At 38.4% G+C, this 22,429-nt stretch overlaps 1 protein-coding gene across 5 annotated transcripts in view; it reads left to right on the top strand.

Moving 5' to 3' along the window:
* Positions 1-22,429, top strand: part of TENM3 (teneurin transmembrane protein 3) — a 420,747-nt gene that overhangs the window by 316,570 nt on the left and 81,748 nt on the right. For all 5 annotated transcript variants that reach the window (XM_035557879.2, XM_050710510.1, XM_035557878.2 and 2 more), the window contains 6 exons: positions 3,966-4,088; positions 10,806-11,020; positions 17,546-17,756; positions 18,247-18,348; positions 18,510-18,704; positions 20,117-20,317. In XM_035557879.2, the coding sequence (XP_035413772.1) occupies positions 3,966-4,088; positions 10,806-11,020; positions 17,546-17,756; positions 18,247-18,348; positions 18,510-18,704; positions 20,117-20,317 (1,047 nt within the window). The remainder of the gene's footprint in view (positions 1-3,965; positions 4,089-10,805; positions 11,021-17,545; positions 17,757-18,246; positions 18,349-18,509; positions 18,705-20,116; positions 20,318-22,429) is intronic.

The following is a 22,429-nucleotide window of genomic DNA, read 5'->3' as shown; positions in this document are numbered from 1 at the left end:
GTTTGCTCTGGAGAATTCAGCTGTATCCACCACCACAGACACTGTGTTCATGTAAAGATACGCATGGACCCTAGGGGACTTTCTCCTGATGCCTCTCCTTCCCACCCTGTTGAAGGGAATGCAGTCTTCACCATTTAAACTATCACTGCACTCTAAAGGCTGACCATAAAGCTGATAACCTGGCCAGTAGCAGTACAAATACCACCCTAAGCAAGTTTGTCAGTCCTAAGGTAAAATACTGTCTCAACGCCTGCAAGTAAAGAAGACCTGTTGGTGGTAGCTAGAGATAACTTCACAGAATGGAGATGTGGACTGAAAAGGCAGAATAAGCAGAGGATATCATCATCTATTTCTGTGCTTAAGTCATCCTGACCCTCAATAGGGGCAGTATTCCCTGTCTTGATACAAGTAAAAGGAGGTTTTTGCTAGGGTTTGTTGGCACGTGTGATTGTGACAACCCATGTTTTCACCCTTTCACTGAGGGTTCATCCCTTCTTGCAGCTGTGGGTTATTTGGACTAAATTGTTATGGTCTGTGACCACAACCATCACAAGCTGTGTGCCTCCTCGTTAGAGACATCTGACATTCTCAAACAAGTCCTTGCTGCCATCAAAGATGTGCCAATATTGAAAGTTGTTACAGTGTTAGTACCCTCACTGATTTGGCAGCCTAATTACAGGCTCAGAACTTAGTACTCTACGAAGGATCTGTTGTGTTCACTGTCATTGTCTAACACCAAAAAAATGCCAAATTTAATGAGAATAAATCAGAACTGACAGCCAGTATCTAATCCAAAATCAATATACTCCAACTAAGATAGCAGCTGGCAAACGAGAAATACATTCCTCCTTAACTTTGCTTCATATAACACATTCTTTGTTGAAAGAAGTGGATTTATGATTTCCCTGAATATAATAGAAAAAAAAATCTGCAGAAATAGTGGAGAATGGATTGAACTCTTACATCCACCTCCCAAAGATGCAAGAAAGTCTTCATCCTTTTCTAGACTTGAGGAGACCAAATAAGGATGTACACCCCTGCAGACTGCGTGCATCACTCCACCTCTGCAAATTCAGAACCAGTTCATTACATTTGACTTGAGAATCTTTGACTTCCCACTGAGCTGTGCTCTCAGTATAGAGTTACCACTACCAGGTGCTGTTTATCAGTCATTTAGGCATCAGGAATTTTTAGAAGGTGCCTCGCTATCCTTGTAACAATGATAAGAGCTTAAAGTTTACCATTGTTTAGATGGCTGGCTGAGAAGAAAACAATCTTAATGTAAAACAAGAAAGAATAAACTATACATTGATAAAATTTACTTGTGTTCTTAAAGTTTGACAGCTCTAAGGCAATTGTGCTTTATATTTTGGTCCTGTATCCACAGGCCTAATTTTTTCATGTTGTTCCCATATGTCTATAGTGAAATGAGGCTTCTCTAAATTCCATAGTACTGTCTCAAAGGGATTAGATAGTTGAATTATATAGTGCGTTTGCACACACTGTAAGTTTTGGGTTGTCATTAGAGCTCTCAAACAACATCTTTGGTCTGCTTCAGAAAATATTCCAGTATTAAAAATTTGTGAAACTGCTGCAGGTATCATTCTCTTCCTTTTTATTAAATGTTGTTTACTGAACTTGGTGCAAGTTCAATGTCAAAGTTGAGAGAACAATAGTGTTCTTGAGGGATACAACTATTACCATCTTCGACAGGCAGCTACAGTGGGATACACATCAGCACAAACACAAAAAAAAGGTAATTGTCACTTACCTTGTAGTAACTATGGTTCTTTGAGATGTAATCAATACAGATCCCACAGTCCTTGCCTTTGAAGACTTCAAATTCCAGCTGTTTTGAATTATGAGGGAATGGCTAGAAGGTCATGTCAGATTTTCCCCTTCTGACCTCCCAGTGGAGCATGAAGAGGTACAGGGCATGTACATAGTACCAGCAGAAAGAGCTGTCAGTGATGTTCCGAGCACATGTGCTTGGAAGGGATGCACTTCTAGAGAAAGCTATTTCAAAGTAGATGCCTTTTTGTTTGTTTGTTTGTTTTCCTCCTGTGAAGTATTAAAAGTGATAAGAATCCAGCAAAGTTAGGAGAGGTGATTTAGTTCTCCAAGAAACGTACTGAGTTTGAATCATGAAATATTTAGCTATTTGCAGTCTTTCATTGCTGCCAGTGAAGTGAACTGATATAACAGATAGTAGAATCTGACCCTAGAGATTTTGATGAAATATATTAAAACAGGTAAAATCATTAGATGATTAATACATAAATAAGAATTTCAGCTGAGGGAGGGACGAAATAATAATGGTTAATTCTAGCAATGTGCCAGAAATGGTGGTGCTCAGATTTATGTTTTAACAAGAGGTGGGAGGGGAAAAAAGAAATAAGGTTTTAGGGTCAGGGAACATTCTACATTATCAGGCTTTGACAGGCAATTTAAGGTCTGAGAAAGAAGAGTAATAGTGGAGTCAGAGACTTGGAACAAAGAGAATATGTCATCTCTAGTGGGGATTTCAGTCTTTGAAGCATTCAGTAATAGGTCTTCAGTTGCGTTCTGTTTTTTTGTTTTGTTTTGTTAGTGCTGAGGGGGAGAGCTTAAGGCAAAGACCTGGCAGAGAGGGTCTTAATTCTGCAGTGTTTGCTGTCTCCCTAACTAAACTTACACTGCAGTCTGTTTGTCTTAAGTAAGGGTAGCCATGGTCAATACAGAGAGATTGAAAGATTAGAGATGAAACCAAATAGAATGAAGAATTGCTTATCATTAGGATAGAAGGAATGAATAACATCGGCTATAGCAGTGATCTATTTCAGGGACAGAAGGAGCAGAAGAAACAAGATGCTGTGAATCATCTTCCTTGTATTCAGCACTAATAGTTAAAATACATCATTACAGAAAAATTTTCCACTGTATTTTTATTCCTCAGTAGCACCAAAATACTGTTTCATCTTTGGATGTAACTGCTCTTGTAGAATAAGCAAATCCATGTTATCCCAAACGCAAATTACAGTAATTATAATAAAAAATAATTTTTGGTGTTATCCTAGATTCATTTGAAGAGAAGGAAACCGGCCAACAGACAGCAACAAGTTGCATATGTTATGTGTATCATAGTATATCATTAAGGTGAATTGGTTTGCCATATTTTTGCTCTAAAAGTTTAGGCAGGCAGTAGAGAATCACAGAATGGCTGAGGCTGGCAGGGCCCTCTGGAGCCCACCTGGTCCAACCCTCTGCTCAGGCAGGGCCACCTGGAGCTGCTTGCCCCAGACCACATCCAGGTGGCTTTGGACAATCTCCAGGGGGATTATGGAGAATTAAGTACTTCCGAAACCTACCTTACGCATTGTCATTACTACAGCAGCTAAGTACCCAGTGTCTCCAGCCGTACTAGTGGTCTTGGCCTTGTGCTGTAGACTAGCATATGGGATTAGCATGAAACTTGAGGTTTCACAAGGTGTTGGTGACAGCATGGAGAGGAGTGGTAAAGTCACAGGTTAGCCCTATAACACCCACAGCACCCTTCTTCCTCTCCTTTTCATGGCTAACCAGAACAGATTCATCTGCTGCAGAAATCATTTATTTCAGTAGGTCACTTAGGAGCTCACTTAAATGGTTTGTCTCTTTAGAAGGATCAAAAGTGAAAAAAAGAGGAAAGGACATAATTACTGCCTATCCTTTTGAACATCGATTTGGGACCAGTAAAAGACTCAAAATGAGACTGGTGAGCTTTTTGTCAGCTGTATTCACCAAAAGCACTGTATCATTAAAGGACAGTGGTAGTAATTGCTTAATGCCACTGCTAAGTTGAACTATTAGTCTCTGAATGCTTGTTCCTGTAATTTAATTTTTTAATGTATGACTTTCTGTTCTGCTGCAAAGCGTGGAAAGCCGTTATTTATGTGATTTGTCATTGTGGTTAAGAGCATCAAATAACCTGTATCCTTCACCACCAGCAATGCATCTGTTTGGCCTCAACTGGCAGTTGCAGCAAACTGAAAACGATACATTTGAGAATGGAAAAGTGAATTCTGATACTGTGCCAACACATCCTGTAACAGTACCTGCTGGAGAAAATGGTAAGTGAAACACACCAATTTCTTTCATCCTTTCAAGGCATTTCCTTTCTTTGTGTTTGGTTTACATCACCAGACTTTAACACTTTTCCTTCAAAACTCTATACTTAAATGGAAGTACAGAGCCTTTGAAAATAATAGTAATTCTAAATAGGCATGCAAATACAAAATAGGAGTTGTATTTCAATTGGAAAGAATACCTAACCTAACATGTGAAGGTAGTTATGAATCTTCAGTGATAATCTTGATCTTATTAGGAAAGCCAACTGTCAACCAAAATTCCTTATGGGAATTTACATGCAGTATTGGGTGAGGGCAGAAAACCTCTTGTCATGCCCAGAGACGTAAAACCTCTTACTCTAAAATCCTTGATAACCTAATGAATTTTGTGGGGTCCCTGGAGGAGGCGAGGTGGTGCTGAGGCTGGCTCAGACCATCCTCCCTGAGGGTTCCCAGGCTGCAGAAATGGCCACAGCAAAGCCAAGGTGCCCAAGGTGACAGAACATGCTATTTCATAAGGGGAACTTGACACAAGATTCAGACTTTGGGAGTCCTGTTGAGCTCTGGATAGTTTTCAGACCAAAGCCTTATCTGTGACAGAGGGACATACTCAACCCTTTTCTAAAGGATCAGCACCAGAAGAGGCTCTGCAGGGGGATTTGCATATTTTTCAAAGCTTCTCTGTTAGTTGTGCGTAGAAGGCAACTCATGACCGAGGAGCTTCCTATTGCATGATGACCTTGCTTCAGAATGCCTCTTGTTTTTTTCTGTAGATAATGAGGGTTTTTTCTTTTTCTATTTCTCTCTGAAACAATAGGTCATGTGTACTATGTTCATTTGTTATCTAAAAATGTCTAGCGTATAATATTGAGTCTGAATCATCCAGCCAATATATAAAATCAAAAAAAAAAAAAACTTTATTAATTTTGTTGTAGGAGCTTTTAAAATACAAACCACATAAAGGGATTATTTTTTATCGACCTTTTTTCATGTTGCCCTTTAAGATTCTCAAAACATTTAAGAGCCTGTGCACTTTTGGCTAACAGAGGCTTTAAAATCAATAGTTTTTGAATGGAAAACTTGATTTAAATGGTTGATGAATGTGGTATTTGCTTCATTACAGAAAAATCCATTTTCCCTTTCGCAAGGTAGAGCTGACCTCCTTACCACTGAGGAGGAGGAAGCCTCTGCCAGCAGTTGACATCTTTAAAATTTTTCAAGTTATCACAGCTCCGAGTTATAGAAATGATACAGCTCAGTTCATTCTTTCTCACATCTTTTTAAGCATATGAAACTTCTCCAGTAGGACTTTTTCCTTTTTAATTTCCTTTACCCTACTGCCTTTTTCTTGCACTTAGATATTCATTATCTCTTTCTGTGTTCTTACTTGTTTTGAATGAATAGCAAAAAGCCACTGTATGGTTAATGAATATTGATGCTGCAATGACGGCTCATCATCCTGCCGTCTTCTGCTCTGAAATCCAAGATTATTTTTTTAAATATACACTTCTTTTGTAAATATTTTATAAATATAAATTAGTTTTTTTCCCCTTTATCATTTCTATATTTTTAACAAATTAAAAGCTGTTATACTTTGCCTCAAAGATAAATGGAAATAACAAATACATCAAATCCTTTTTTTCTTTACTTATGTCCTTAAATACTATACAGGAAAATGGGGTTAATTTCATCCACTGCTAAAATGCTATCCTCTGCAGAATATAGTAAGTGGTCATTTATCAGCATACATCAATACTAAGCAACAGATGGACCAAAGAATACACATTTTAAACCACAAAAGGAAAGTTAAGTAGAAGGCAAAGCGTGGTGATGACTAGATAGGAAATTTAATGAGGGGGCCCCTGTGCTATCACACTAGTTACTGAAAACTGCAAGGAAGAATCAATAAGGCCTTGATTTTGATACCTAGGCAGCCATGCAGCTTTCAGTACTCCCCAACTCTTTAGCCCCCATTAATATTCCGATACTCCAATTCAGATGGGAGAAATTTTCATTGTTATGGGGGCCATTAATTTTTCTTGAGTCTCTCTCACCTAAATTTTGAATAGTCCTGAGCCAGTTTTGGTCAGAAAATCGTAGCCCTTAAATGTGTGGCTTAGATCCTAGACAGCCATTTGCCATTCACAAGTACAGATACTTTGTGTGATGAATTAGTAAAGCTTAAACTTTAAAATGCATTCTTATGACCCTTGAAGAAAATTCAGCCATGGTTTACCTGGAAATAGCTAGTCATAAACTGACAGTAAAAGCATGTTAAATCATCCTTAGATGCAAATCATTTGTTAAATGAAGCTTGAATCTCTGAACAAGCCTTTTCAAAAGATTTTGTTTGTTAGTCGTTTTTTAGTGTTGCTTTTTTTCTTTCTTTCTCTCCCAATGCTTTTCTCTGTATGAAGAGTAAGCTGCTGGCAACCTATCACCTGCTTATCTAGACAGGCATGATTCACAGCTGCGTAGGGTAGCATAAGAATATGTATTTTCTATAGAGATGATGAATTTTGTAGGGCACTTCAGTTTAGGTTTTCCAAAATAATTTGTAAGCCATGCTTGATCACATACACCACTTATTTGAAGTGCATCAGTGCTTCATCTGTTTTTATAACTAGGCAATAGAAAAGAAAGGTTAAAAAACACAGAGCTGAAAATTTGTTTAACCATAGTGTTCTAATAGTTACTCACATCTCATATGTTGCTGTCTTTATGTTGTATAAATCAATGTGCAGTTCAGAAATACCTTTTATTAATTTATGCTTAATTGAACATGTTTTTTGTTGTCGTTGTTGATATTTTTAAATGCAAGAGAGAAAAAAGAGAATGGGAAAAAAGGCATTTCTTCTGGGTGACTTAAATGCAGGTTTTGAGATTATACTGACTGAAATGTAACTGATATGTCTTGCGCTTTTCTGTTTTGTTTACAGTATATCATGTTAATTGAATGTATAGTAACTTCTTAATTAGATGCTATATTGATTTTTTTTTTTCTATAAAAGGTATCTATTTAAGGAGTATTTTGATTTCATTTGTTGAAATAGTTGTTGCAGAAGGATATACAGTGATGTCTCACAAAAAAAGATCTGAATACAAGGGTATTCAATGGAATGGGTGAATATGCTATTGATTGTCTGTAAATCCAGCTTTGCAACCTAATATTTTAATTAGTGCTGCCTATGAAGGATGGAAAATGATATTATATGTGACACTGTACAGCAATTATTGTCCAGCTTTTTTGTGTTTTGGTTATGCATTCATTTTCATTCTGTTATGGATACTCAATTCTTTACAGAATATCTTGTGTATGAATCCCTAGAATGTTTGCAGATAAGGAGAGGGAGTTTGGCTTCATGTAATTTTCATGATTTTTTGAACTATTTTTCTTGAACAATAACTGAATTTTGCTTATTGCTTTAAATATTTGTTCAGCTCAGGATTTTGTCCACTCTAACCTCAGACAGTCAAAATAGAATTTACAAATAAGAAATATAACAAATATTTTATCTATTAATTAACTGCAATACATTGGGTTGTTTATCTCATGAGTACTCAATATAATGATGTATAGTATGTAATACAGCAAAATAATGTATATTGTAGATTGAAAAATAGTACTTCTAGCAACATAAGTAGAAATTATGATATAAATATTACTTACCTATAAATTCTTTCGTTATTTTTATTTTTTTTTCATGAGGGGCTGGAAAGGAATAAATTTTTGTGGTAGAGAAGTAAAATGAAAGGGAAAATATTCAGGAGGCTAGCTGTTTTAAAAATAGGTTTTATCTTTGGACTATTTTGTCATTACGGAATTGTGTGAATGAATGTGACATTTCATATTTGGATTTAAAGCTTTGGACTTAAAGCTTTGTGTAAGAACTGTTACCATTTTAGAATGTGAAAAGGAAATGATGAAACTACTAACATTTTCTTATTCCTCTTTCCCCAGGAGGGAAAAAGAATAGTTAGTGCCCTGTTCTTAGGAGGACAAAAAGCTAGTGATGACTTTGAGAGAGGTAGTTTGGCATTAAAGGGACATGTGGCTACAGAGTAAACGTACCCCATTGTTGGTGAAGAAAATGGGAGCCTATAAGATCATTCATTACCTGCTAAGGATAATTGCTGAAGTCCAGTAATAGCCATTTCTGACACGTTGGGCAAAATATTTGTTTGAAAAAGAGCACCTGTTCAAGCTATCTAGTTCATCTTTTCTTACTGGTATAAAGAGGTAGCTGTTTTTCATTTCAAATATACAAATAGGGGAAGTTGTAGATCAATACTGCAAACAAATATTTATTGTTTAGTGGTTACCAGCCATCAGTTCTTGAATTTATACAACAAAGCACGCTTCAATTTGAAGTTGTAAGAAACATACTTTTAAATGAACTGAAATAGTAAATCAAGATCTATCTTCTAGCGTAACGTATAAATATTGCAGAAGGTTAACTCCAAAGTTAGAAAAGCATCAACGTCATCCTGAAAAGAGTAAAAAAATGTTTCTTCCAAGATCAGATATTTCACTGTCTCTTGAAAGCAGAACATTGATCAATATGATGATCCTGTAAGTGCGACATTTTCAGTGACTGCAGCAGTGTTGCGGCGTAGCCCTGATGATGATAGGAGCCCCCACTCAAGGCCTCTCAGTAGTGCTTCTGTATCTGCTTAATTCAAAAGCAGACTCTCCTCATCTGGGATGCACAAAAAGTGGCAAGGATAAATCTGTGACCTCACCTGGCATTTCAGATTTTAATCTTTTTTTTTTTTTTTTTTTCAAAGTCTAAATGTTTGCAAAAAGGTTGTGTCAGTTTGTTCGCTCAAATGATGAATAATGTAGAATTTGAACATAGACGACAGGGCAGCAACAGAGCATTGTCACTTCTTTACAACACTTGTACGCAAACAAGCCAGCATCTCTTGAACATGCTTATCACATTCGGACGGATTTAGTTCAGTCCCTATAATAGACTGGCTGCTGAAGAAAGGAAGTGAATTGGTAAAAAACACAGTTGACTATAGGGTTGTAAATACACTTCCATCCTCCTTTATATTGCTTCACACAAGGTTCACCTTGATGAGCCGGCTGACTAAATGTGGCATCGCCTGCATAGTCTGGCAGGTGTTGATAGGCAAGTTCTTAGGCAAATCTTTTTGTCTTAGCCTAGGTTTGACAGCGCTGCTTCCATTGGGTCAAAGTAGGCTTTGACCCTGGCACCAGGTTCGGAGGGCACTTGTGTACAGCCACAAAATGTGGATATAGAGCCTGGGCACCAGGTCTGAGCCTTTGGCCACAAACAGGGTTGATGCAAGCTTTACTAAGCCATCCCAAATCTTAAACCTGGATGGTGGCAATTCATCCAAGCCACTTTCTTAGTGTATAAGTCTTAGTAGTTCTTTTTCCTGCAAACCTGGCAGGTGGAAGATGCTCCCATAAGTAAGCCTTAATTTGTTTGCTAGTGAACTTTGAGACAGGCTTGTAATCTTTGCTGGATTTTAAAGTATGCCTATGCAGTGCAGCCAGGGACAACACGGAGATCTCAGTGCTGTCACAGACCTGTGCTATCCATAGCATGCAGCCTGGTGCCTTGCAGAGTTATCAGCTTGGGCTGCAACAGTTCTGCCCCATCCATTTACTTGACAGCGCTTCACTGGGAGGTCACAGACTATTGCAGATCAGATGATACTGTTCTGCACCTGAGCTATAGGAGCTATAGTGTAAATACAGTCTTTCTTGCTTGCAACTTACCCACTTGAAGAAAAAGAGTTTGTAGTGGATATGTGAATTTTATGACATATTCTTTTTTAATGCCACAGCTGGTAATCCAGTTTTTCAGTGTTAGCATTCGAAATCACAAGTCTTTTGCATGTTAGCATCTTCTTTGCTTCTTCAGGGCATTTCCAAACCATCATCACTGGGCTCCTAAGGCTGATAGTTGCATTAATGCTTCTTAGAGCAAAATCATTAATACCCTTCAGGATTATGTTCTTATTCCTAGTAATTGCCCTTTAGGATAAGTACATATTTGTAATATGGAAGACAGTGGAAGTACCAGACTTTGACATGTTACTACACATTTTCGTCAGGAGACAGCATGGTGAGGAAGGTGGTAACAACCTTGGGGCTGAGGCCGCGGAGCACAGAGGACCTAGGTGTTATGGGGAGTGAAGGCATCAGGATGTAGGCACAACGAAGGAAGAAACATTACCTTCCTTTTGGAGAGGAAAAAGAAACCTAAAATAGAGAACCAGATCTGTAGGCATTGCTAGGATTGTATATACATGCTAGAATATTTGATTTAGAGAAGACTGTGTGTATTAGTTCTCTTGACTGGTTAGGTTTATCTATTAATCTTAAAATCTGTCTGCTGCATTTCCCTTTTTCCTTATACTTTTTTAGAATAAGTCTTTATGCTGGAAAACACTGTCTTTTGAAACACTTGACCAGAATGAATTGTTTAGTGTAGATCCCAAAGCAGTTTCTGTAGTGCCTGTGCTCAGGGAAGTTACAGTATTTTTATTTGATAGATACTTGTGTTGTCTTTGCTTTGTTAGTTCTCAATCAGTGAATTCCCTGGGACCTTACATTGAGAAAGATTGTCAAGTAGCATTTTATCTGAGGTGATTCTAAATATTTGACAGTTCATATGCAGGGTGATTGAGAACAAAAAAAAGAATACTAATTTTTTCTCTCTTATTATTCTAACCTGTCAGGAAAATTAGGGGGATTTGCACAAGAAAACAACACTATAGATTCTGGAGAACTTGATATAGGCCGAAGAGCAATACAAGAAGTCCCCCCTGGGATTTTCTGGAGATCACAACTCTTCATTGATCAGCCACAATTTCTAAAATTCAATATATCCCTTCAGAAAGATGCATTGATCGGAGTATATGGCCGAAAAGGCTTACCACCTTCACATACTCAGGTGAGAACTGCTTTCATTAAAAGTATGATACATTATCGAAAACTGATAGTCTGTATCTTTTGTATCTTTTTTTATTCCTCAGGATAACGTGCTTTTACATTTTGCTGATTTTTAATTTTTATACTTTATTGATCTTATGTGATGTCCAAAACATACATAATACCGTGAGTGATGGGATCTAAAGCGTATTACGGGGGTGGGGGAAAGGTTCTTATTTACAAGCTGCATGAATGCTGTGAGCAGTGATGATGCTTTAGATATGGGGTTGTTTCATGCAGAATTTATATATACTTTTTTTCTTCTCTAGGATATAGACATATCCTTAAAAAACTAAGCAAACTAATGCAGTTTCTTATGGTCATACATGTGGTCATGTGTGCATGGCAAAGGCTGCATTTGCCAAATTTCCAAGCAAAAAGAAAAGAGTATTTTAAGGAAACTTCAGTTTGCTCTACAAGCAAATGCTACAGTATTTATAGTTTGGTGATTCACTAAATAAATACATAAAAGGAAAAGTATGTAATATGTGCTTATGAAGATACAGCAAACTGGGGTTGTGAAAGTATCAGTTTTCAGTAGACATCTGAACTGTCTTAAAACTGTTCATAAGTGTCCCAGAAGGATTTACTCTGCTCACTCCTCAGAAGGTTTCTAGCAAGACTTTACTGCGTATGATTATGCTCTTGCCTAGTAACAAAGAACCAATGTTTATCCATAGTTAGAGAAGTGTTGAAGCATAAAAGAATGAATAGTCTTTTGGCAGGATTGGCAGGGGGAAGGGAGAAGCATTGTCTGAGATGGTATTTTGGAATCAATTGTATTTGGATCTTATTTTTAAGATCCTCCACGTTCAGATTTCTTTCAGCTGGATGGTAGTCCAAGTGCTGGCTCTGAACCATTGTTCCACTTGAAAAGGGAGTTGAGCTCATGCACTTCTACCCCACTTATAGAATTACGCAATATCTTACCGACTTTTTTTAAGTGTATAGATTTGCCGTGAACACCACTCTCAGTATACTAGCCTAATGGGATAGTTTGAATGAAGTTTGGCTAATTATGCCTGATACGCAGTTGCAGCTTCGAATTCGAAAACTGGAAATTTCAATTTCTCTCTTTGATCCTTATTTTTTCATTTTGATTTATATGTTGTTATATTAGTGAAACTTATCTCTTTTATTTCTTTAGACATAAATTTTAAAAGACCTAGAGCATAGAAATATTCCTAATTATATCACCTTCTTAGCAGGTACTGTCTCATATGAAATTTTGTCGCAAATTATGTAGAAAGAGCCAGCAAAGGATTTTCTGCAACTAAAATCTCATAATGTTACATTAGCTTGAGTTTTTAGTTTAGTTTCCATTAAACTACGAACAATTTATTGAATGCAGAAAATGCACTTATGTTTATTTAAAAATTTGATCCTCATAAAAAATTATTAAATGGATTTTCTTCAGACCTTCACATTTGAAAACCCACCCTTAGGCTGACAACAAGCATGAGAAATTCTAGCTCAAAAAAAATTGATTCAGAGAGTTATCAGCCATTGGACATAGGGGTTTGGAATACAAATGCCATCTCAGTGATAACAATAATAACAGGAGCTAGGGAAATACATGTGTGGCAAGGATGAATAAAATTGAAGAAGCTGATCTGGACTTTGCATTTATATGAGAAGTTATGTAAGTAGATGTGTAAGATGATCCTTCCTTGATTCCTTATCCTGGCAAAAGATTGAGATGGGGTGCCCTATATCCAAAAACTGTGAAAAATAAGATAACTAAATCTGTTTCCCATCATTGATGTTACACAGACTCCTTTCCCTTTGGATTCCTGCTATGCAAGTGCTTATCCACGTTTAAGTATGATAAAACAGAAAGAAACGCACAAATCCTGCTACTACATCTTCTGTAGATTCTGTGATTTTTTGGATATATTGTTCCCAGGATATAGGTCAAGCTCTCTTGTCCTATTTTTGTCTGGTATAAAATTAGAGTATTTTTCACAAACCATTTGACTGACACTTGATACCTTGACAAATTAGGCATGCTTACTTAGCAGCCCTAGTGAACTTGTAGGACTGCTGAAGATTCCCTGGGGTACAGGGTTTATCAGAATACTTTTATGGCCTGACTCCAGTCATGTCTGGTTTAGGTGGCAGAGATTAACTATCTTTATGTAATCTCCCGCAAACACAGGTATATAATGAGCAGCTGGGGCAGGAGGGGGGTGGGGGGGGGCAGATAACCATGTTCCTGCACATGGGGGAAAAAAGTTGAGTGAAATGTTTCTCAACAGTTTAAGCCTTTTTGCAACAAAGCAAAGTCCTCATCAGGGTCTTCATGATGAAGATGCAGCTTCTATGAGTAAAATACATATTTTGCCAAATTAGCTTATATATATAAAATAAAGGATTTAGGCTAAAGGACATCTAATGAAATGGAACACTGAGAGGGTTGCAAGCATGAATCTGTTCATTGTTGTCTTATTTCCCCTAACCCTTATAGCTTGTGCTGACAGAGTACTTCGCTGTGAGCCAGCCACAACCAGCAGTGGCAGACTACCAGCTAATTGTGCGGCATCCTTTCTTTGCGTGAGGCAGCTTACTCATATAGCTCCAAGGGTCATAGGAGCATGTTAGAAAAACACACGGATGTCCATGCTGGGTCTGATCAAAGGCCCATCTAACTCAATATTCTGTCTCTGACACTGGCCATTAGCAGATCTGTAGAGATTAATAAAGCAGCATGACAGATTTGTAGTTATTCTTCCTAGAATACACTCCTGGCCTCCAGCATTTTAAGGCTGAAGGACTTCCTGAGTCAAAGGTGCTGTCTTCATATTTTATAACCTTTGAAAGATGTTTTTTTTCCTAGTTACCTTTGAACCCCTGGAAGCTTTTAGCATCTGTGACATTTGCATCAAGAAGTTTCACAGTTTAACTATACATCTTGCATGATATATTTAGTGTGTTTTGAGACCGCTTCGTTGTAGCTTTACTTTGACACCCAGTTGGTAGTCTTTTGGAAGAGACAGTGGAGATTTTCCCACTAATTTCTTCTCAGTCTCACCCATTATTTGTAGATCTCTAGTGTCCTGAAGGAGTAGTGTTTTTTCCAGCCTCTTCAATCATTCTTTGCATGAAAACCGTTTCAGTCCTTTGATCATCTTTTCCCTTTTCTGAACTCCTCCAGTTTTATTGTAGCCTTTTGAGATGGGGAGGCCAGAACGGCACAGAACATAGCAGATGTTGAGCTGCCATGGTTTTGTAGAGTGCCTTAATGCTGTCTGCTGGGTTTTTTGTTTGTTTTGATGGGGTTTGTTTTGTGTTTTTTGCTTTTGGGTGTTGTTGGTTTTTTTAATTGTAGAACTGAAATTTCCTAAGAACTGTCTACCGTAGCTCCCCGATCTCATACCAGAATGATACAACTTGGCTCAGAGCCCTTCTCTAGATGTGTAAAGTTAGGGTTGTTTCATGAGGACTTCGTAGAGCAGGATCTCACCCATACATATATCACATTATGTTTGTGTCTCTTGAACGCTATCTACTCTTATCTCCTAGTCACAGAGTGACAAGTGCTAATAGCAAAATTTATGCAAATGAGCAACTGCTGCCTGTTTCTCAAACGTCAGTGTTTGAATTTTCAGATCTTATGTCAAATAATAAAGAACTGATTACTACCTGCACTCTGCCAGCATTCATAAAGTTTCTGTACCAGCTGTCCCCGTCCAATATCTTTGCTCATACGCCTTTGATACCCTGCATGCATTACCACCACCATCTACATTAGCTCCCTCCTTAAAGCTTAGGTCCTTCTATGAGAATCCGCCTCCTCTCCATATGCAAAACCTGCATGTGACATTTGCCACTTTCTCCACTTCTGTTTCCCAAACCCTTCACCTGCTTATCTACGTCTTTGTTGTATCCAGTTAAACCAAACAGTAAAACGAAACTGGAGTCTTTCATTCCATAGCTGCGTGATCTTCTGATGCTAATTATCCTACCACTGTAATGGCCATAATGAAAGAATGCCAGAAATGAGCTTGGGAGAGATCTCAGTAAGTTCACAGCCCTGTCTTGGAACAGGATGGGCTGTATCAAAACCATTCGTATTAGTTTGTTAGTATTTCTTCACAACGTAATAACACAATGCAGTAAATTTAATTCTCCTTCTCTCCCACGGTACAAAATAATAGGAATACAGCATGTAGGAAATGTTTTCGATACCTTGTAATCAGGAGAAATTTTTGGTTTGTTTGTCTATTCTCCTTAGGTACCTATTATCAGTCTGAAGCACAGCCTCTGTATGTGTCACAGACCAGTCTGAGATGCATAGTTCTCTCTTTCTGGGGAATCGTAAATAAATCAACCAGAAATAATTGACAGTGGCTGTCCATTCAGAACCCAATCAAGGCAAGCCTGAAAGTCTTTGTGACACTTTCTAAAAATGTCAGTTTCATTGCAGCCAGAGAATCAATATGTTTATTTAAAGAGACTTTAAGAATAAAAAAAGGACTTTGGTTTAAAGCAAAACTGAATGGAGTACTAGGGCAAATCAGCACATTTAGACTCAATATAAAGGTAATTAATTAAGCATCGTAGGAGGAAAATAAAATTAGTATGTTTTTTGCTTATGAAGATAATTGTTTTTCCCAGTCTGTTTCTGTTATTCTGTCCTGCATGAAAAAAAAAGAAAAAAAGCCTTTAAAAGGGTTAAGATCAATTATTGTTTGCTGGGGGACAGACTGAACAGTAAATTCCCCTCTGTACGGCTTTTAAAATACAGTCTAAAATGGTGCTCTGATAACAACATCTGCCCTTATTATGTTACAGATACAAAATCACTAATTGTACCATGCTTGTCAGCCAATTATATATTGTATATTAATTATATTCTTTGTGGTCAATCAAGTAGTGTAATCATTTGCTCCTGTATCAGAAATATGTTTTTTAGCTGAAAATGTCCTACATAAAAATGACCCTCTTCAGTGTACAAATTACAAGGTCACTCCTAATGTCCATAAATGACTTGTTGAAGCACAGAACTGCCTGGGCTTTCTCTTTTTAAAAATATTAGTGAACAGCATGAGCTGGTAGAAGTGTTCTTGAGTCTAGTGGGAGGGAAAAAAATACAAAATTGTTTTTCTCTCTCAAGCATAATAATATAAATATTTAATTCTCTGACAAATGGGAATGTTGACTGGTTTTGAATAATTGTTCTCTCCCAAAACAGTTACATTCATTTTCATGTGGTGCTGCATGTACAAAGTGACAGCACATCAAGGTACTGGCTCCTGCACATACTAATCGCATTTACGTTCTGTTCTGCTTGGTCAGACGTGGCTGGGAAGGTGTCTCAGGTTTTGATAGAGGCATAGTAACTATGCATTTCTTTCACATCCTGAATGGTTGAAAGGTAAATCTGATTACCCTGGAGGAACATTCATACAATACCAGTGAATTTTGACCTGCAAGCCTGCAGTTTTGGGAAGAGAACGTAGGGACTTAAGCCCTGTGCTGGGACAAAGGCTATCGTGTTTTCTTTTGTCCTGGGAGCAGTTTCTGAAGGCCACAAGTCAGGGCATAAAACCACCAATGTTCTGGTCCTGGTAACCGATGTTATCCTAGCCTGGGTGAATCGGTGGCTGCACATCCTGGCCTTTACTTCAATAGGCCCTGGATGTAATTCCATTTGAGAGAGTTCTCAAACACGTGTGAAGATTGAAGGTTTATGTGTAACATTTCCCCTCGTACAATAAACGTGTATTGAAGTAAGACTGTGAGCAGACTTCAGCAGGGCCAGCAAAGATTCTCCACCACAAGCAGTAATGCTCTTGAACTTTCCTGCATGTTTAATTTTGCTATATACACATTGATCTTTCCATGCTAAACATGCAAGCCATGAGAACAGCCTCCCAGATAGTATAAAACAGTGCAGAGCAGATTCAGCCCCTTAGTTGTTATTAACACTAGTTAAGATGAACACGCATGAAATCTCGGGTTGTGTGTTTACTTGTTGTATCAGCTGAGATGCTCCATTTCTAAAGCTCCACTGATGGTTGTCAGCAAAACAATATACACTCTCCATTGACCTGAGGGACCTCCATTTTTTGTCAGTTTGTCATTTTCAGTAGTTGTCATTCTTTATGCTTTCCTTTCCCTCTTTTGGGCTTCTGCCTGAGGGAATGGAAGTAAAGCTCTTTCTCTTCTTCTTTCTGAACTCCAAACTGTCTGAAATGGGGATTGCGCAGACAATTTAATCCTCAACGTGAAAATAAATAAAAAGCCAAGTAGACGGTTGGTGGTGGGTATTATTGTTAATCCATGCGCATGTAACATGCTTGGAAAGTTAGCGCTCACCTGTAGGTCAGGTGGCAGTGGTGACTGCAGATTTATTTCAGCTGATGTTTTCCTCCACCCAGTGTGTGAAATGGGTTCACTGTCCTGCACTCATGTCACCGAAAAAGCCCTTGCTATAAGGATGAGCACAGCTGTATGTCAAGCTCCCCTCTGTTTCTCTCTGCAGTATGACTTTGTGGAGCTCCTGGATGGCAGCCGGCTGATTGCACGGGAGCAGCGCAACCTGCTCGAGTCGGAGCGAGCAGGTCGGCAGACGAGGTCTGTCAGTCTCCACGAAGCGGGTTTTATCCAGTATTTGGATTCCGGCATCTGGCATCTGGCCTTTTATAATGATGGGAAAAATGCGGAGCAGGTGTCCTTCAATACCATCATTATAGGTAAGCATCATCTTCAAAGCTCTGACCAAAAGCGGGGCTCCGGTTGTGAATTTTTTTAGGAATCCAAAGATAAGTTTTTGAAGTCTGGTGATCTTTTTTTCCATTCATAGTGCTTCTTTTGCTGCTCAGAAAAAGATGCAGGATATACATTTAATTAGTTGGTCTAAGGCACAAGTTACGTACCTTCTTATAAAGCGGTGCTTGAAAGGAGTACGCCGTCATTAAGTCTTTGTTAAGCAGCACAGAGCTGTATTTTGAGTATAGAGCTCATCTTGTTGTACCATTATAATTGGAGCCTTCCTGTTGGAATGTAAACTCCTAAGATATTACAGGCATCAGCTACAGAAAATAACAGCAATGCATGCTCCTCAAACAAAGCAAACATTAACCCTTCCCCGAGAACCTGGGCGTGCTGTCAGTCAGCAGCAGGTCGCGTGAAAGGTGCTTCGCGCGGTGGGGTCGGTGAGTGATCCTGCTTTTTTTCCTGCAGAGTCTGTGGTGGAATGCCCCCGGAATTGCCATGGTAACGGCGAGTGTGTTTCTGGATCCTGCCATTGTTTTCCTGGCTTTCTGGGCCCCGACTGTTCGAGAGGTACCTCAGCCCAATCCTCTCCCCAAGTCAGTCTAAGCAAGCATGAAAACAAATACATTAGGAAAGAAATTGGCATGCGACAGGCTCCATAGATATTCTTGTTTATGAAGCGTTGATGAAAAAACTCGATTCGAATCTTTCCGTCGTGCTTTATTCCACAGCAGCCTGCCCGGTACTGTGCAGCGGCAATGGGCAGTACTCCAAAGGACGCTGCCTCTGCTACAGCGGCTGGAAGGGCACCGAGTGCGACGTGCCTGCAACGCAGTGCATTGATCCCCAGTGCGGGGGCCGTGGCATTTGCATCATGGGCTCTTGCGCCTGCAACTCCGGATATAAAGGAGAGAACTGTGAAGAAGGTAAACGAGTAAATATTTACCCCAGCACCTGCTGTTGTTGGTCAGGCTTCCAGCTGGCTCATCCAGCTCTTATTGATTTTGCCAGGTCTAGATCATATGCACTAATACCAGGAGAAGAAAGAAGCCTGTTTATTGTTAAATCTTAAACATACTGAAATATGTCTGTCTGAAATATGTCTGGTGTTTCTTCAAAAATCAGTTTAGAATACTAAAAATCAAGTTTCGGAAGAACTAGTATCACTACAGAATTATTATACCTCACTTATCCTCAAGTAATCAAATGTGAAAGTTCTCACTAATGATATCTTTTTGCCAGTTTTTACTTTTTTGGGGGTATGAAGAAAGCACACAAAAAATAGATATTGGAATACAAGAAGACTTACTGAATTTTCACAGTGTAGAATAAATCATTAATGTATTGTTTTTGTTAGTGATCTTTTCCACCAATCACATTGTGGAAAGTGCTGATTCAAATGCATCACTGTGAAAAACGACACATCATTTTTGTATTCCAAAGATGTGCATAATAATATTCTTTCTGGTATGCTGCAAAATGCAGTTCATTTTCTATTCTATTTTTTTAGGGAGTAAAAAGTGCCATTTTCTTCCTCAATGAAATTGATTTTATTGATCTCCACATACAAAGTAATGCAATTAAGTCTCTGGAATTAAATTTTCAGACCATTGACCCTACAAGTGTAACATTTTATTGAGTCAAATTGCTAAATTAAATCTCGTCATCTAAAGCACATTAAAGTGAATTAAGAGGGATAGAGAGTATGCAACTCATTTATTTCTGAAACACATTGAGGGTCCTGTAGAGCTGTCAGAACTCCATAGCAGTGGATCGGGTCAGTTGATACCAAGTGTTGCAGGGAATCCGGCAGTTGTTACGCTGTGATTAGGCAAAACGGAGATCAGTAGCCTGAGACCTGAAGCCAATCTTGTTATAATTCAGAAAAATTAGCAAACCTTGAAAGGTTCTTTGTTAACTCAATGGCAGCCTGTGACTGTCTCGAAGTCAGTTATGTGCACACACAGATTTCACAATACCAGAAAGTGGTGTGGAAGTGACATGTTTTTTACAAAGAAAATTGCGGGTATGCTGACAGAGATTGGCTAGGACTTGTAGTCAATAATGATAATAAAGAGTGATTTAGCTTGTAGCCAGAGAAGGGAGGCTGGCACCAAGATACCTTGGTCTGCCCTGTCTTTTCCTCACTCGTTGCAGTGAAGCAAAGGTGAATTTGTCAGCTTCAACCACTGATCTTTACTTTTAAGAGGAGTGCAATGCTGTATATTTCACAAGGTCTTAAGATGCGGATTAAGCCCAACGGTGCCGTGAGCACCTAGAGGTGATTATTGTTGTTAGAAATGACAAGTTTAAGTCAATCTTTCTCTTCTCCCTGCAGCGGATTGCTTGGACCCAGCCTGTTCCAGTCACGGCGTGTGCATCCATGGCGAGTGCCACTGCAACCCGGGCTGGGGGGGCAGCAACTGTGAAATCCTGAAGACAATGTGCCCTGACCAGTGCTCTGGCCACGGCACCTACCTTCAAGAGAGTGGTACCTGCACCTGCGACCCCAACTGGACAGGTCCAGATTGCTCCAATGGTAAGGGTTAAAAGCACTCATGTTTTGTAAAACGATGATGTATTGGATAGCACCACTTTAATGACATCATTGTGTTAGCACTGGACCTACCAAGCTGATGCAAGCCTTTCAGATGACGTTAGCATGAGCTGTGAATTGATTCAAAGGTTCAAAATAGCTAACGAATTTGAAGTATTTGGAAATTACTTTGTTTTAATCTGTTAGCCACTTTCTCCTGATAGCTCACATACAACTACAGAATGTTCTTTGTACAATATATATATATATAAGTATCATCTTAATACATCCATTTAGAAACTACAACAGTGAAGCTAGAGAGAGTCCATTTAAAAATCTCTCTAGCTAATTGAAGACATTTGTCTTGAAACTTTTGCACAGACGTACCAGTTTGAAGGCAATGCGAATGCAAGAATTAATCCTAAACAGCTTTCGAGGAAAGGTGCAGGCTGCCACGGCAGAAGGAGTTGGTAGAGGCGAAGAAGTAAATGGGACTTCTTGAAGTCTGAAACTGTACTTATTAAAAGTGTAATCCAAGCTTAGAGGAAATAGGAGAAAATGACTGGAGTTTCTGTCCCAGGAAGCAGAATCTAAATATTTATAATTATGACAGCAGCCTTTTGACAACTACAAGTTTTTAGAATATTGTTTGGTAGCCACATATCAAGAGACAAATCATGTCTAACTGTGAGATATATATTTGTCTTAAACAGTTCATCTAACAACTCAGATGATTTTGTTAATGAAAACTGAACACATGGGCTAGCTGGTTTGTGCCAGCTTATGAATAATTATAACTTTTTTATGAGGAACCGTCTTTTTAAAGCAAATGTACTTCCTGACCAGGATCTGTGATACTCCATAATGTTTTATGTATATGAAAATGACGGGACAGAGTTCCAAACATTCAATAAAAAGTGACAAAAAGGAGAAAATGTCTTCTATTAAATTTGTTTAGAAGAAAAAATTCTCATTTTCTTGCACTAAAAATGGCTATTTGTGAGAGATCTGTTGTAGTTCTCAGGCAAAACATGGATCCTCTATTTCTTGATACAGGGTCCGTTATACTGTTTTTGATTATTCAGTTATCCTCCATCTTCTACTTACATTTCAAGGAATGATTAGTCATTATAATAAATGCAATATTTTTGATCTCAGATACATCAGAAGTGTCAACCTCACAAAAGAGCATTGTAAAAAGACACACGGATTATTTGCTGAAGTTGTGCAAAATGACCTTCAGACTGGTACACTAAAGAAGTAAATCTTTCCCATAAACATTTTGTTAAGCTGCTAGAAGAAAAAAAAAGAATGAGTTATTTCCATCAGAGGAGTTTATAGGTTTGAAATCAGCAGAGCTTTCCTCTATCTTCATCAGCAGTTTGTCCGTTAATTAGCCCTTCAATTCCACTTCAATTAAATTAACTCTAATTAATAAGTTCATTACAAAGATTGACGCACCTTGCTCAAAGCTAGTGTGCTAAAAGCTGATAAACACCTTCACCCTAATGAAAAATTGATTAGATTGAAGAGAAATAAACCTTTCTTTTTTGGAGCTGCGTTGACGTTTTGCGACTCTAAAGTTAATCAAACCATCTTGGATCTCTTAATCAAAAATCTAATTCAAAGTAGATATAAAATGCTGTATAGGAAGAAAAGGGGGGGGGGGGGCGGGGCACGGAATTACAGATGTCTTTCTCCAGCAACATTCTGGTCTGTTTCTTATGGGAAATGTCACAGCTCCTTGGTACTGTGTTTAATGTTCCACAGCACTTGGAGACAGAGAGTTATCCTCTACTGGGGAAGAAAACCCTTATTGAGTGGAAAACTGGAAACCTTTGATGCACTGAAATCTGTTGAAAATAATTTCAGCCTTTTATTACTAAACTGTTTGTTGTCTTTTACAAGAAAACAAAAACAAAATACAGTATTCTTATGAAGCAATATTCTTATGTGGTTACAACCAACTGTATGCCAAGGAACCGAAGAATTCCCTCAGGCTGTATTGTTGCTTCTCCTTTTTTCTGTTGTGTGCTTAGCAGAAGTAAGGTTTTCTGGAGTCTGACTAAATGAACTGAAACTGTAAATGCAAAATCTGGCAGTCTAAATTATCAT

This window comes from Cygnus atratus, chromosome 4 (genome assembly GCF_013377495.2).
Source record: "Cygnus atratus isolate AKBS03 ecotype Queensland, Australia chromosome 4, CAtr_DNAZoo_HiC_assembly, whole genome shotgun sequence".
Classification (NCBI taxonomy): Eukaryota; Metazoa; Chordata; class Aves; order Anseriformes; family Anatidae; genus Cygnus; species Cygnus atratus.
Note: the sequence above shows the minus strand (reverse complement) of the source record. Positions and strands in the feature narration are given on the sequence as shown.